The sequence below is a fragment of the Diadema setosum genome, chromosome 11 (genome assembly GCF_964275005.1).
Source record: "Diadema setosum chromosome 11, eeDiaSeto1, whole genome shotgun sequence".
NCBI classification, from domain to species: domain Eukaryota; kingdom Metazoa; phylum Echinodermata; class Echinoidea; order Diadematoida; family Diadematidae; genus Diadema; species Diadema setosum.
Genome location: NC_092695.1, coordinates 28,467,080 through 28,482,956, shown reverse-complemented (window position 1 = coordinate 28,482,956; position 15,877 = coordinate 28,467,080). Strand labels below are relative to the sequence as shown.

Below are 15,877 nucleotides of genomic sequence, written 5' to 3'. Positions count from 1 at the left end.
CATAAATTTAGAGAAGTCAAAGTGAATTATTCTCTCGAGTTTGAGTTGATTGCCACATCTGACCTTGTTGCGCAAAAGAAAGAATGAGAAGACACGTATAAGAAAAGAGAGAAAGAGATGACACCGTGAAGAATACACGCAGCTGACTCAAGAAAACGCAGAGCTGGGAAATGTCAAATTGTCAGCATCCATCGCACTCCCATTGTGACAAGCAGTTAAATATGCGCGACAAGAATGATAGCATTGTCACAGTGGAGACGCTGCCACTGTAACCCTGTGGGAGTCTGTCTAATGGGACGTGTTTTGCACATCATCAGTACCCGAACGCTGATAAAAATATATCTCCGTGCTACACACAACCAACCATATGATCCCTGTGCTGCGCTGCGCACTCAGCTGAAGGCAACGGGATTGTGGTGGAAATGTCTCATGTACATACGTAACGATGAGCGATATGTTTGACTTTATGTGGCAGTTTACAGACATCACTTCGGCTGAAATGATGCTGTGGGGGGTAAAATTGGATGAAAGGATGACATTTCATCTGAAAGCAGCATCAAAGCAAGTCCCTTTGAGTTGCGTGCATTGTCAACACACTACCTTGCACTGGAACCCAAGAGACCCCCCTGGCACACACAATTATGCAAACGAATGATTCCTGTAGTACTTGTACATGTCATAGCATTGATTGTGCGTATGCATGTGTACGTGTGTATTTTGTGCTCATGGTGAGTGCATCTATATCCTTTAGAAATGCAACGTATTTAGATTATCTTTCAGAAAAAAAAAGTAAATAAATCATATAACAAAATACCAGCAAGATTCAATCTTAGATGGTTGATATTTTTTTAATGCATAAATTTCAATGGGGAGTACAGCACACATGGTATATCATGTAGTCTTCAAGCAAGGGAGAACTTTTTTCCCAAGGGTATAGCATTGGCTAAGTGTTTCCGGTAATTTGTCAAATGCCTAATGAGTGTTTTTCACTGTTGTGTATTTACTCTTGTTTCATTCTAACATCGATATTATAGACATAATTACATGTAAATGTCTGTAAGGAAGTGGTTCCTACAAGCATATTCACACGCTGACTAAAGCCTCACACACTAGTTGACTTCAGATGCATATTCATGTAAGTATGGTGTGTGTTTGTATGTGCATACATATGCATGTTTGCCTGTATGCAAGGTAGGAGTATGTCTGCATGTATGTACAGTATGTTTGCATGTATGAATGTATATTTGTAAATTGTACAGTACGTAGGTACCACAACATCTGGAATATCTGCATTACTCTAAGGATGGCATTTTCTTATTGTCAGCACGGACCACATTTGAAAGCATTTGCACATGTGTGCACATACACACTGACATGGACATACACACCCGTACACATACACATTGTACATATTATTATACAGAAACACACAGGTTGTGTAGCCATGGGTGTTCAAAAGCATGCAGTACAACAGGTGTTTTAGGATACATCGCAATCTTACTGCTACAGAAAATAAAACCTCTTTCATATCCCAGAAAATCCTTGAGATTTCATGCTGTCTTCAACAAGTACCAAAACCTTAACCTTGCATAATGACACTGGACAAAATATACAAATGTACCTCTCTTATAATGGGCTGGTTAGAATGATGTATTTGATAAACTAATCAACGATTCAATGTGACTATGATGTATGTGCTTTACTAAACAGGCATACAGATTCTATCTCGGGACATTCAGAATCCTGCATATCTCTTACCCCTGATAAGGTCTGTTGCCATGGCAATGCTCACTTAGTGGCTGGACAAGAATCAGTGGGGAAGATTTAGAAACGGGCAATTTGAGGGATTGCACCATTGATTGCGGGCAACACTTGGCTGGTTTTAATCACTGCAAAGACTGAATTCAAGTTTTTGCTACAACTGATAAACCTCCCTTACCCCATCCCCTAAGTCAAAAGACCTGTGGCGTTGTTGTAGCTACACCAGAATCGGTGTTTTCCCATCTCGTTTTTCTCTCCTCCCTCATCTGAAGATGAGCGGCGACGGTTCGCAGATAATTTCTGGGAAGGAGGGGGCGAGGAGGGCTGTATCGCCGTAATTTACTCTCAATTTGCATGAGAGATAGAAGCACTGTCTTCCAACAAGCAACTAATTTGCAAATGCGTGATCCTCTGCGATCATTCACTCAGCTCGACCGGGCCAAAGGGGAACGCTCGCATTTTTTAAAATCTTAATTTCTCCTTGCATCTCCTCCACGTTACCTCATTCAAAAAGCAGAAAGTGATCTAGTTTTTTGGTTGTTTTTCTTTCTTTTTTTTTCCCCGGTCCCCTTCAGTAATCAGATTCCTACATTCCAATGTGCTTCATCTCTCGTGTGTGGCAATAATAAGACAGATGGTATTTTCTATAACTGGGCATGTATTCACTTTTTTCGATGCATCTCTCATGACTTCACTTTATAGATAGATCGCCCACTAAATAAATTGTGGAGATTTAATTTCTCCCATTTCATTTTGACAAAGACAGAAGAAAATGAACTTTACCCTGTGGATTCATTCATGGCAAAAAGTGTAAAATGTGCACCATGTTCTGTGGACGGCTGAAATAAACGAGCAACCTACAACAATTTCAACAACCACTAAGCATAAGGCAATCAACTTTGAGGAGCTATAATTTTTGCAGTCACTGCAATACACTAGCATTCAAATACATATTTGTGACTGCCCAGCTCAAAACCCACAAAAAGTAGGCCAAAATGAGTTCCACTTTTCTACACAGTTTAAAAGAGTAAGCCCCAAGCTTCAAAATGACGTATAACTTGTTAAAATTGGACCATCCTAACTCATTCAAAATAAGTGAGAAAAATAAGAGAGAGCTAGGAGGTGCAGCTTCATAGAAAAGGGGGGAAAGAGGATTAAAGATAAGGGCCACTCAGGCATGCTCTGCAGAAATATCATTGAAAATATATTCTATTTCACAGTAAAAGCAGTGTCTGTCAGAAAAAAACTATGGTCCAGAAAAAACCTGCAATTATCTCAATTTCAGTTTTTGTTTTAAGCCGCCAAATTTTGACTACCTCCCGACTACGAAAAACTTCAAAAATTTATTTGAGTGGGTCAACCCAGATGACATATTTTGGTCGATAACACTTACAGAGAATCCATATCTGTGACTTATTGTGGGTTTTGAGCTGGGTGGTCACATTTAATGGAACAGGGGCTTTCTACAATACCATGACTGTCTGAAGTGCCATGCTGTAGATGGTGTAGTAATATTGTATAAGCCATATATTTTATTTAGCGAGTCTAAATTTTCGCGAATCGGGCCTTCCTGAATATTATCGCGAGTGGTTAAATTCGCGGTCATGGAGTACAGTGCTGAACAGACAAATGTACATGTGCATGTCACATTCACGTCACATTCAGAGTCAATATTTTTGCATTTCTTCAAAATCACGAATAGCATCTGACTCGGTAAATTCGCGAAAATAAAAACCTCACAAAATATTTGCCGTATACAGTAGTGGATGGTATAAGAATAGTTAAAGGGAAGGTAAACCCAAAGAGCAATGTGGATTGAGTGAAAGCAGCAACATTAGTAGAACACATCAGTGAAAGTTTGAGACAAATCGGACAATCGATGCAAAAGTTATGAATTTTTAAAGTTTTGGTGTTGGAACCGCTGGATGAGGAGACTACTAGAGGATATGACGTATGAGTGGACAACAATACAAAGAAAATATAAAGGATATTCAACAATAATTCACTTTTCTAGAATTATGAAAGAGCAGTGGACCAACCGCTTTCAGAAAGCAGGGGGAATAATTGCTACCCTTAACATATGTCAATATCAAGTTGATGGAATTTGTAATTTTCATGAAAAATGGATTTTTGTAGTATTTTCTTTATATTTTCTTGATATTGTAGTCCACTCATACGTCATAACCTCTAGTAGTCTCCTCATCCAGCGGTTCCAACACCAAAACTTTAAAAATTCATAACTTTTGCATCGATTGTCCGATTTTCTTCAAACTTCCACTGATGTGTTCTACTAATGTTGCTGCTTTCACTCAATCCACATTGTTCTTGGGGTTTATCTTCCCTTTAAGAAATCCAGACCTATTCCTTCGTAATTACTGTAAAATGAGGAATGTTTGTGTGCATTTTAATTTCGCGAATTTCGCGAGCACAAAGATTTGCAAAATTAAAATGCACACGAAAGTTCTTTTCTACACTATATGCATTGAATGCCTGTGGCAGTTTGTGAAAATTTCATGCCGCAAAAAAAGCTGTCGGCTCCAATTCGCGAAAAATTCATGCCGTGAATATATCATGTTTTACAGTATTAAAACTCATTGCATCCTCCCCTCACGACGGAATATCTCATTTTTGTTTTTTGTTTTTTGTTTTATCAAAGGCATAGAGTCATCAAAACCTCATCTAGCAGCCCCCTGTCATCACTGGTTTAACAGTTTTCCCTGTACCCCTGTATTCATGGTGATAATAAGGATGAATTAGTAATTTGATACTTATTTCTAATCAGCAAATATAGTTTTGAAGAAATTACATAAACACTGGAGATGGAAGACTAAATACAATTTGTCACACTTAACAATATTTTGTTTTGATAATCAGCCAGATTTACTTTTTATGCACTCTCAGAAAACTAACTAGCATTCGTATTGGGTGATCACAATCTGTAATGTCAACACAGTGAGGCTTTGACTGCAAGCAAGGGGAAAAAGGATTTGCTAATTAGAATCTAATTCTTCTTTTCAGTTCTATTTTGTCTTGTCGTGATTTCTCAAAGGCCGAAGCTGGGCTGACCTCACATAAGCTAACATAAGACAGTGACTTCAAAAAACCCAAAATAACTTATATCAGCACTAGAGATTTGTAGCTATACGAAACAAGGTTAAAACTACCTTTGAAGTCAACCTTTTTTTTCTATGAGCCTCATGATAATTTCATAAAGGGATATCTTGCACCTTCATTGAGTATGTGTTTAATTTCCACCCACGTTTCTTGGAAGGGTGATTTTTCTTTCCTCATTTAGCATTTTGTCTGTAGCCATGCTTAAATCCTCCTACATCCAAGTAATTATTTCTATCCCTGACATAAAGGCAGTTAATAAAAAAAGAAAAAAATATCTTCTCTTCCTCACATTCTTTCAAATGAAGCACTATGGGGAGGCCTCGTTCATCACACACGGCTGACGCAAGCAAGATGCGAGCAGGATCGGCGCAAATGAATTATTAAGCACTTGATTATTTTCAATGTCATTTTTCATCATTACTGTCATTTCCCGTCAGTGCAGCAGACCACACCTTCAACATGCCTCATTCCCCTTCTCTCATCCCCCGTTCTACTTCTGCTGAAAAACTTCCAATTAATTTTGATGAGATGCAAAACAGACCAATTAACGCAACACCAGCACTTCGATCCCACATCTCAGCTCACAAAAACTTAAATTTGAAAACCCCCCTTTCCCCACACATGTATACATGCCTAAAATCATGTATAAAGCATCTGTTCACTGAAAGAAATGCAATGTAATATGCTGCTAATAATTTTTTCTCCCCCCCCCCCGATGATTGTTAAGTGGTAAGAAGATTTCTTTATTTCATATTGTAATACAAGCAGCAAATACTTAAAAGTCTTGCCAAGAACTCATCTAACATGTAGCTCTACTTGCATCCAGCATCGCCATAAACTTGAACAGTTGTAAAGTCAATGATACAACAAAAAAAAAAAATCAGAATTTTTTTTTTTTAGGTTGATGTGGATTTGATGATTCAACCACACAAGTATTCTTTCCATAATGATAAGACTTTGACCACAAGGAATAGAGGGAGACAACTTATTCATGCTTCAGCTGTTTTTTCCAATGCACATAGACTGAATTATTCAATAACTCTTCATCTTTTTTTACCCACAATAAGAATTTGGACAACATAGATACTGTGTGACAGAACTTTTGGCAACATGCTGTATGATGGCTTGTCACTGGTATATTATAAACAGTAAAAAAAAAAAACCACAATAAAACCCTCAAACAAACGAACAAACTTGAGTTATGTATGAGATTTCATTTGGATTTGATTTCTTTTCACGTTTGTGTACTTACAAATGTCTACATTTCTATACCTCTCATTTTTGTATTGAAATACTTTTTGATTGAAATATTTCTGATCTCTCACTTTTACATTGATCTCTCCTTTTTTGGCAATAGAATGAACTTCAGTGGTTTCTGTTAATATTTGGAATAAATCTCTTATTCATTTTTAATATCCTCTTTGTTTGTTTCTCTCTCTATATCTCTCTCTCTATCGCTATCTATATTTCTCTTTTCTCTGTTCTTTGCTTCTTTGCTTCTTTGTTTGTTTGTTTGTTTGTTCATTTTCCCTCTGAGAAGATGGCTTATTCTTTCATCAATTAACCTTTATTTTTTGTGGCATATTCTACACTTCCTCGAAGTTAAAACTGCTGATGATATGAAAGAATTGGGAGCTCTATGATTAGCTTGTAAAGCACCAGGACTAATAAATCTTGGCACCTGGAAAGAAAACGAAAGAGAAAAAAGTGTGTGTGTGTGTATGTGTGCGTGTGTGTTTGCGTGTGTGTTTGTGTATGAGTGTGCATGTGGGAGGAGGGGTGAGGAATAAAGAAATTACTCTCTGTACGTCTCGATGCAATCCCGTCTTGTTCCAACTATGGCTCTGTGGTAATAGCTACCATCTGCTGGCTCAAATTTAGGATGGACGAATTAAGGCAGCCTGACCATATCGAAGTATTTAATCCCCATGAATCTATTGGTCAATTAATTGTCTCACCGACTCATCCACTGTGTTTTCTCCTCTTATTCGCTCCCCCATATTGTCTTCTGTGTAGCACAAAGACCACTGGGATCCTCTCTAAAACGTGTTTGAATTATCATCATGCTATACTTTCTCAAGCACAAGTGGCACTATTTCAAATGAGGTGAATTTAATTTGGCTAGAATGTTTATTAAACAGTACCCATACTTAGCCAATCAAAAAAGAGAGACAAAAATAGGCAATTATTAAAGACCAACGATGATATATTACTGAGGTGTCTTTAAAACTCACATGGGCCTGCACATTTGGGTTAGCCTTCCGCTCCAGGAGTTCCTTGACTATGTCCGTGTGTCCCTTGTAACTCGCCCACATTAGGGGCGTCCAATCATTCTGAGCATGGAAATGGAAGAGACAGGGGACACATGAATGTTAACCCGACATCAAGCCTTTAGCACAGGCCATGACAGCATAATGCCTTTTCCAGTTACCACTCTCAATTCTTGATTAATCATGCACAAAATATGGAGCATGGTACTGTTCTTTCACATTTGTATATTCTAGCTCTCAACAGGTGGCATATGCATTCCTCAATCTTAGATAGTGCTCCTAGAAAACTTAACAGGCACTGGGTATTTTTCAAGCTAATGCAGTACATGGTTTTTCTGGCACTGGACTAGACACATACGATCGATGAAGATTACATGGTTGTTGCCACTTTATACAATTTATGATAGCAATCAAAGACGCTTAACTAATAAGACAGGAAAGTGCGCGCTAATCCTGTACAAAACAAATGGACAGTGCGCGGTCCTCAAGCGTATTACGCACATCACCTGAGACGCGCTGCCTTGACGCTTGATAAACAGCAGCAGCGGCTTCAGGGACAGTGCGTCTCAGGTGATGTGTGTCTTTGCCTGAGACGCGCTGTCTTTGAAGATGTTGTTGTTGTTTATCAAGCGTTTTGATCGTGAGATCATGTTGTTGCCAAATTTTTACCTCCACGAAATAATCCTTATTACTCTAAAATCTCGCTCTTCAAAATAATCCCCTTAATCGAAAAAAAGCTACGACTATAATTTTTAAATCTTTTTAAGATAATAAAAATACCACTACCTTTGGAAATGAATGATGCTCCTAGGTGTACTGAGTTTGTACTTAGCTCTCTTTTGTATCTTCATGTAGGGTAGCCATTTTGTGTCCATTTTTATCGCGCGCCTTCGTATCTTGTTATCTACTATCTTTGATAGCAATTCTCATCAGTACTTCAAACTGTGCTCCACAGTGATAAGGCAGTACAAGCATGGCTTTAAAACCAAGGGATTAATATACAGTAGGTTAAATAGAATTTACACAAAAACAGATACATGAACACATGAATGGGGCACACACAAGTGAATTTTGAACCTTCAATTTCCATCTTATTTCTTATCTTTATTTATTATGAATCAATTACATTAATTACAAACACCATCACATTAATGGAGATAAGCCCCAGTAGGATCACAGACACTTGGTAGGAATGAACCCACACACTCACCACATCAGCATGGTCAACATCGGCTCCCTTGTCCAGCAAGGCCTTGGCAATCTCCAGATGACCCTCCCTGGCAGCAAAAATCAGGGGCGTCCACTTGTCCTGGAGGAGGAATGACCACTCCACACAGTTATTCATCTCAATAGAATGGAGGGGACAAGAGATAGCATATACATTTGTATAACATACAAATCCCAGAAATGTCTTGTAACTAACATGCCAGTTCAAAGTTATACTGTGTGTCATCAAATACCCACTTAAATCGTTCCATACTAAATTCTGAAATCCCTGTAGACTTAATACAAAGGCCGCCAGGTTCTTGCAAGGAACGGGATAAGTCTAAAAAGGTGTAGAAAGTATGTGAATCTCAAGGTTCAGATGGCGTGTAAAAAGAAATGCCATCACTAATTTGTTTCATCCAGCAAGTACATGTGCCGTCCTTTTCTTACCAAAGGCATCATGTTCTTGCAAGACTCCTTTTTAAATCAATTTTCCTGAATTTTAAATGTTGATGACATGATAAATAACTCTAGAGGGGGGGGGGGGGTAGTCAGTCATGTGCAGGTTTTTTACACAGACGGTGGAGTTGTGTAAGACACAAAGGATTCCAATTCATACATAAATGTTGTCATCTCATTTCCTTTTCACCTGTAACACAACGCCAGAGGTAAAGATCAGAGAGACAGACGGAAAGAGAGAGGATGAGAAGTAGAGAGGGGGAGAGGGAGAGGGGGGGGGGGGGGAGGTAGGGTAGGACAGACTACTTTGCGAGATTGATGAGCCGCACAGCAGGGGAAGGTAAAATGCATAAATGCTAACAAGAGTTCAGGGATGCGGTCGCCAAGCAACCACTCTCTGCATCTTATCCATTCCTAGAAGGAGTCATTACATGCAAATTGAACGTGATGGGACTCAAAATGAAGACGTCTGTCTAGGGCAAAAAAAGAAGCCTTCCATTAATGTTCCTCTTTTCTTCTGACAGGGAAACCTTTAGCGTGGCTTGATTGCCTCCAACGTATATCGCAAATTCATCTGCACCATTATTTGTGATTTCTCTCAGGTATGGCATGAGCATCAGATGCTGAGAAAGAGAAAATCACAATTTTCGTCATGTCAGCTTTCATGCATATTTCTTGATTATGGAAGTATTTAGGAATAGTTGTTTCTGGCCCCCTCAGATGCGAGGCAAACTTACATCTACACCATCACTGTGTTTATGGAGTTACAAATGATGGAAAGTTGATATTCAAAGGCAGAGTCCAGTAAGACTGTCCTCTGTGATTGGCCATAGCCTCTCATTCTTCCCGTGGCCCCTACCTGCTTTTCTAGGACATCGTTGATGTGCACTAATGTGGAGATGACATGCGAATGTAAGTCAACAATGTCATCACATCTTTCCCAGTGTCTTGTTCATATAATTTAAATTCCCTCTTCTCTCTGCTCTTTCAACACCCCACCCCCCTCGCCCCACCCCTGGTCTCACCCCCCTCTTCCGTAAAGTCGTCCGGGGGATCGGTATCATACCAATTACCGTTTCTGAATCGCGACCGCCCCCCGATCGCACCCACTGCGCCAAGGCGGCTGTTTGAATAGCGTGGAGAAGCGAGGCTTTGCTTACCGGCTTCCACGTCATTTGATCCCTCTACTGAATTTTCATGTAGGCCTTTCGTAAGGTGATCAAACACACAGGCTCAAAAATGGACCCTGTCCAGAGCTAACCTTATGCAGGTTTGCCAAATACCTCAGTCTCTCCCCTTCCATCTGACCCCCCCCCCCCAGTTCATTTTTCCCCGAAAAACATGGGGGGCTAGATTAAAGAAACAATTTACAGAAGATGTTTTGAAGATTAGAAAGAGTATGTTTACCATTATGTGCTTTTTGTTCCTAACTGAAAATGCCACAGAAATAAAGTAGTATATCAAATGTCAGCCTTCTCTTATACACGAACATTATTCAGCATTTGCATTTTAAACTGACTGGGTCATGAGTAGTCTCAGGAAAACCAATACTGAATCAGCCATGATATCTTTTTCTTGCTCAGTGCATTTAATGAATCATGGAAAAGACTGATGAGTTTCACAGCTAAAGTGAAACTACAATGAGGTAATTATTTGTTGCCTGTAACAAAGATGTTATAACTTCTCCGTAGACAACAATTTTTCTTATGTCCAAATTTCTACCATCATGTACTACAATGACGTGTATGCAAGCACTCTGATTGGTCCTTGATGTTACATCAAACTCTGCAAGACCTCTACATCTCATATATCATAGCCCCATGTTACACAAGCAAGGTGATCTATAGAAGGTGATGGCAATCTCCATCTCAAAGTAACAAAGGAAATAAATTCATAATCCCTTTGTGTTGTGTGTAGCTTTCCAAGAAACAGGGGTCAGACTTGTGTCAAAGCTGTCTTGGTTAGATTGAAACTTACTGCTCCGTAGTGTACTAAAGAGAAAACATCAGAGCTATGGTCGCGTCTTGTTTCTAGACTCCCACACATATACCTTTGTTATGTGGTAAGTACTTGATTAGCACAGGTCTCTTTCTACTGAGGGTCCACTACAACATCTTCCTTACAAAAGAAAAACGACATAATGATGCGACTACCATAATATACAACTTCCCTAATTTCATACAGCGAGCACATATAGCAAGTGATCAAACTAAAGTGGTACAATGTATGCAAAGCTGCTGTGTGTGTCTTGTCATAACGGTGGAATTTTTCACAATCTATTCATGAGTTGCACTCAACCCTGCACAGATCTTAAAACCTACAGACACAGGCATTCAATAAAACAGGAGCTCTAAGTGATAACCCATCCCCTACCTCTAGCTCTCCCCCCCCCCCATAGCATTTAGTATGCCTTGATAACCCATCCCCTACCTCTAGCTCCCCCCCCCCCCCCGTAACATTTAGCATGCCTCCCTATTCCTAGTCAGCTCCCCATGGCAAGGTGCTAGAACTGGAGGTCCATTAGCTACCTTCCCTGGAGTCTCCAGCACACGGGCAGACTTTCTAAGGACGACACTACCGGTGTGCATCGGTACCATGCATGCACATAACAAACGAGGAGGGCACATTCTGTCAAGTCAATGAGGGCATCTCATTGTCAAGGCAGGGCACTTCCACCCTTGATTAAGTGAAGGATTTTTCTGTCAAAAGACCGCAGAGGAAGACATGAATTTAAGGGGGGTTAGTCTGCCGGGCTAACCAGATATGGAATGATATGTATTTGGCACAACTGATCCCTCTAACCCACTATGCCATGCCGACATTCAAATGATTTAAAAGCGAAAGTCTCAGAAAACTTCAAAATCGTCCACGATGCCATGATGTTCATGGATTCAAATTCGGCAAACAGTGGCACTAAAAAATGTATGAGTTGAGGCATGAATTGATACAGCAGAGATATTTTGGATAAGATGGCGGTGGTGGATGGGGGGTGGGGTGGTGTGGGGCGGGCGGCTGGATGATTGGTAGTTGCCGTCCACAACACTATGATGTTCATGGATTCCAATCCAATTCTTATGAGTTAATTTAAAGAATGATTTGATGCGGCAGAGATATTTTGGATGAGATGAGGAGGGGGTTGGGGAATGGGGGTGGGGTAGAGTGGGGAGGGCGGCTGGATGATTGGTAGTGGCCGTCCACAACGCTACAATGCTCACGGATTCCAATCCAATTCTTATGAGTTAATCTAAAGAATGATTTGATGCGGCAGAGATATTTTGGATGAGATGAAGAAGGGGTTGGGGGATGGGGATGGGGGTGGGGGATGGGGGTGGGGGATGGGGGTTGGGGATGGGGGTGGGGTAGGCAGGGGTAGTGGATGGTTGGTAGTGGCTGTCAGAATGATACAGATGAGGAGGAGGAGGAAGAGTTTTTGGCTCATCCATGCATGAGTAAGAGGATACCCTACCTCGTCCATGGCTTTGACGTCAGCACCTTTCTGTAGTAATTCCTGAACCAGTTCTCGGTTGCCAATTTGCGATGCGCACATAAGAGATGTCTGTCCGCCCTAGCAAAGGTGAAAATGAAATATAAAGACCCAAAACATCACATTAATGACTTGTCTGGGGCCAATAGCTACTGTCAGCATCAGAAACAGAACAAATAAGTGATTATAATTCACTGTCGATATTACAAGTAGGTATGAGACTATGCAACACAAATTTTGCAGCTGACATCATACTTTGTAGCAAATACCTCGGCAAATGAAACACACCAGTCCTTCATTTCTTTTTAACAAAATCATGTCAAAATAAAGATAATGTATTTTCCCTGTTTCCTTTTCTACATAAGATGACATACACACCAGAGTAACGATGAAAAATGGCAGCAATTTCATTCTGTCAAGCCATGTGCTACCTTCATTCCCCAAAGTGCATGTTCACTAGTCACACATGAGCATCAAATCTACATCATAATCATGATATCGTGTGGTATGCTAAACATCTTCATCGGTCATTCTCATGTGGTTAGTTAGATATATCCAGGGATGCAGTCCAGGAGCCAAAATGGCACTTGCAACTAAACAGGGACATTACGGGAGTTGAGGCGAGTTCAGGCTGTGACTCTGATCGCGCCACATAAACTGCCTCGTCTTAACGACGGCCATAATCAAGTGCAGCAGCTTGTTGATAGCGTTACATATGGCGGGTGTTTGACTGCAGATATTTATGGCTCATCTTCTGAGCGTTTACGAGAGGATTGGAGGATTATTAACGCACCATGTTCACTTTTAGATCGTTTTCTTTGGACGTCAACCTAGTCACTTATTTATGTCTAAAGTAGAGCAATATCGACTACTGCCTCTGAAGTTATATCTCAGAAGTGCAGGGATCGAATTTTGTGCCATATGCTCAAAAGAAAATTACACTGTCTTTTGAAATAAAATTTGCAAAATACATTGACATCTGGGGTGTATATTGATGGTACATTGAGGGGGGAAAACAAAATTTGGTTTGTCAAAGAAATATATTTATATTAAATCTGTGGGCTCTACAAAATACAATGACGGCATCCTACGCATTGTATCTATTTCCCTGGCAACACAACTCGACACACTGCGTGACCTTTTACAACAGTTCATGTTACACACCCTTGGCTGTCTATAAGCTCAAGAGGGAAAATCTAGTAAATGAACTGTTGTGTGGCAACAAAATCACGATAGCAACACAGCATATTTGTGATATTGACGAGTGGATAGGACACGCAATATGGTGAGTACAATGTATGTCCAAGGAACTTCAAACACATGAAGCTCCTTGGTGTGTTAGTACGTCATTTCAAACGGCAGGTCTACAAAAGAATAAACATTCTATCATACTATGGGAACTTCAAACACATGAAGATATTTGGTATGTCAGTACATCATTTCATACAGCAGGGCAACAAAGAATGATCATTGTATTATCCACTTGCCTGGATGGGTGTTCGGGCAAGGGGCCCCACATATTACACAGGCATGTGTCTGTTCGTATCTCTTGCCCAACAGTGAATTTTTAATTGCCCTCGGCAAGCAGTCAAGTTGGTTTACAGGACCCCATTAAACTGCTTTTTTAAGGAAACCTTTCAAGTAGCCATCTTTTAGTCACATGGCTGTGATATCACTGGAATCGATATCGACATTGTTAGCAGATGCCTGACACAAATATCAATTCTATGCTCCAATAGAAGTCAACTACATCTCTCCTTGGCGATACACTGTAGGACTATATCACAATGACCTGTGATAGCTGGTGTCTAAAGAAGAGTCCTGCAGAAAATTTTGCAGATTCTGAATACTTTGCAGGCATATTTCACAAATCGTCCAACAATTTCAGTGGTGGTTGAATTTGCATTCCAGAACCATCAACAGAACATGGTAAATTCATGTTGGATTATACATACATCGCTCTCATACTTAAATCAAACCTATCTGGAGGGTAATATTTTGGTGGTGGGTTAAATTTGCAAATATTTTTGAATCGCGAAGTTCACAAAAAACAACAACAAATGATATGAAGAGCTGTATCACAAAAATAACTTGACTTTGCTCTTGTTGCCTTGAAATATTTGTGATTAAAGCTGCTATAAACTAAAGAAAATACTAAGAAAATCTAAGATATTTTTAATCATAACTTAAGGAATATTCTTTGTTATAATATAACAAATATCACCGGAAAGGGTTTGTGTTCTATCTGATGATGTATATAAAAGATTATTTAGCCCATGATTTTGTATACCAAAGAGCAGACTAACTTTTTGAAGATTCCCAGTGAGTGCCCTGTTAGATAACAATTTGGAAAACATTTGGACAGTCATAACTTTGCTGCTCATGATGTTCAAACTATGCTCACGCAACATAATTATCTCCCTGATGTTTATTATCCAGTAATGGGGGGGGGGGGAGGCAAAAAAAAGAAGAAATGAAATCTTCAGATTTCATCCTTTTACAGACACAATGGACTCATCATATATCCGTACTCAGGATGAATTGAATTCTCTACCCTCTCAGCTAAACTACATAAAGGCAGAATGTAGAGAATTTTATATCGAGAATCATACAGTGTCACAAACGCATTAATCATCATGCCACTATCTCAATAATCAAAATTTACTCTCGCAATAAATTGATATACAACCTGAATGCCTCGCTGCAAATCCCATTATCGATGCTAATGTCGAGAATATGGCAACGTCGTTACCCATTCCGGATAGGAAACTCGATGTATCGTGCAGTTAACTACAATCACAAAAACAGCGGGGGTATGAAAATGAACCACTTATGAATGTGTTGTCTCGTCTCAAAGACTTTATCAAGCTTTCCTCCCAGAGGTACATATGCAAAATTGCCTCAGGCAATGGGAATACATTGATAAGTGATGATGCCGTGTTGAGAAAATGAATTAGTACAAATTTCACATTACAACAATGTCCCCATCCTTATGGCACATAAGATAGAGTGTATACAGATATATAGAGAGATAAAGTTATGATAACATGATCAACTGTGATCATCATATTCAAATACATAACTTTATACTTCAGCTGACCAATGACCATTGGTCAAGGAGTCTCACATACTCTGATGACACCGAAGCGCATGACATCTCAACAGAAATGCACTGAAACACAACACTACAAGTTTATCTCACGTAATAGGTGGTAACAAAAAAAGCATATTTGCCAGGATGAGGTCATACATTCTGGTGAGAGACACATTCTTGCTCTTGAGAGATTTTGACATCACAAACAAACAAACATACGCGCACACACACTTACACACATATGCACACAAAACAAACACACAAAAATGCAAGGAGTATTGCTTTCATACAAATTCTGCTCTTCAGAGCTAAAATCTCAATAGAAGAAAGACATACTTCCTTAGGCATATCACTCCATCACAGGTGTTGACAAGCAAGATAAATGAAAGGGGGAGAAGGGGGGGGGGGTGGAGAAGATGCATGATTTGATAAACACAATGGAGAAAGGATTCACCCGCAAATCAGCCGTTCCTTCCGAGGACTGTGTGC

The 15,877-nt window shown here is 39.7% G+C and overlaps 1 protein-coding gene across 1 annotated transcript in view; it reads right to left on the bottom strand.

Annotated features, from left to right (window-relative positions):
• Positions 1-15,877, bottom strand: part of LOC140235089 (uncharacterized) — a 126,683-nt gene that overhangs the window by 48,337 nt on the left and 62,469 nt on the right. Inside the window, exons 2-4 of the mRNA XM_072315125.1 lie at positions 12,277-12,375; positions 8,356-8,454; positions 7,110-7,208 (exon numbers count right to left, since the gene is read on the bottom strand). Coding sequence (XP_072171226.1) covers positions 7,110-7,208; positions 8,356-8,454; positions 12,277-12,375 — 297 coding nt within the window. The remainder of the gene's footprint in view (positions 1-7,109; positions 7,209-8,355; positions 8,455-12,276; positions 12,376-15,877) is intronic.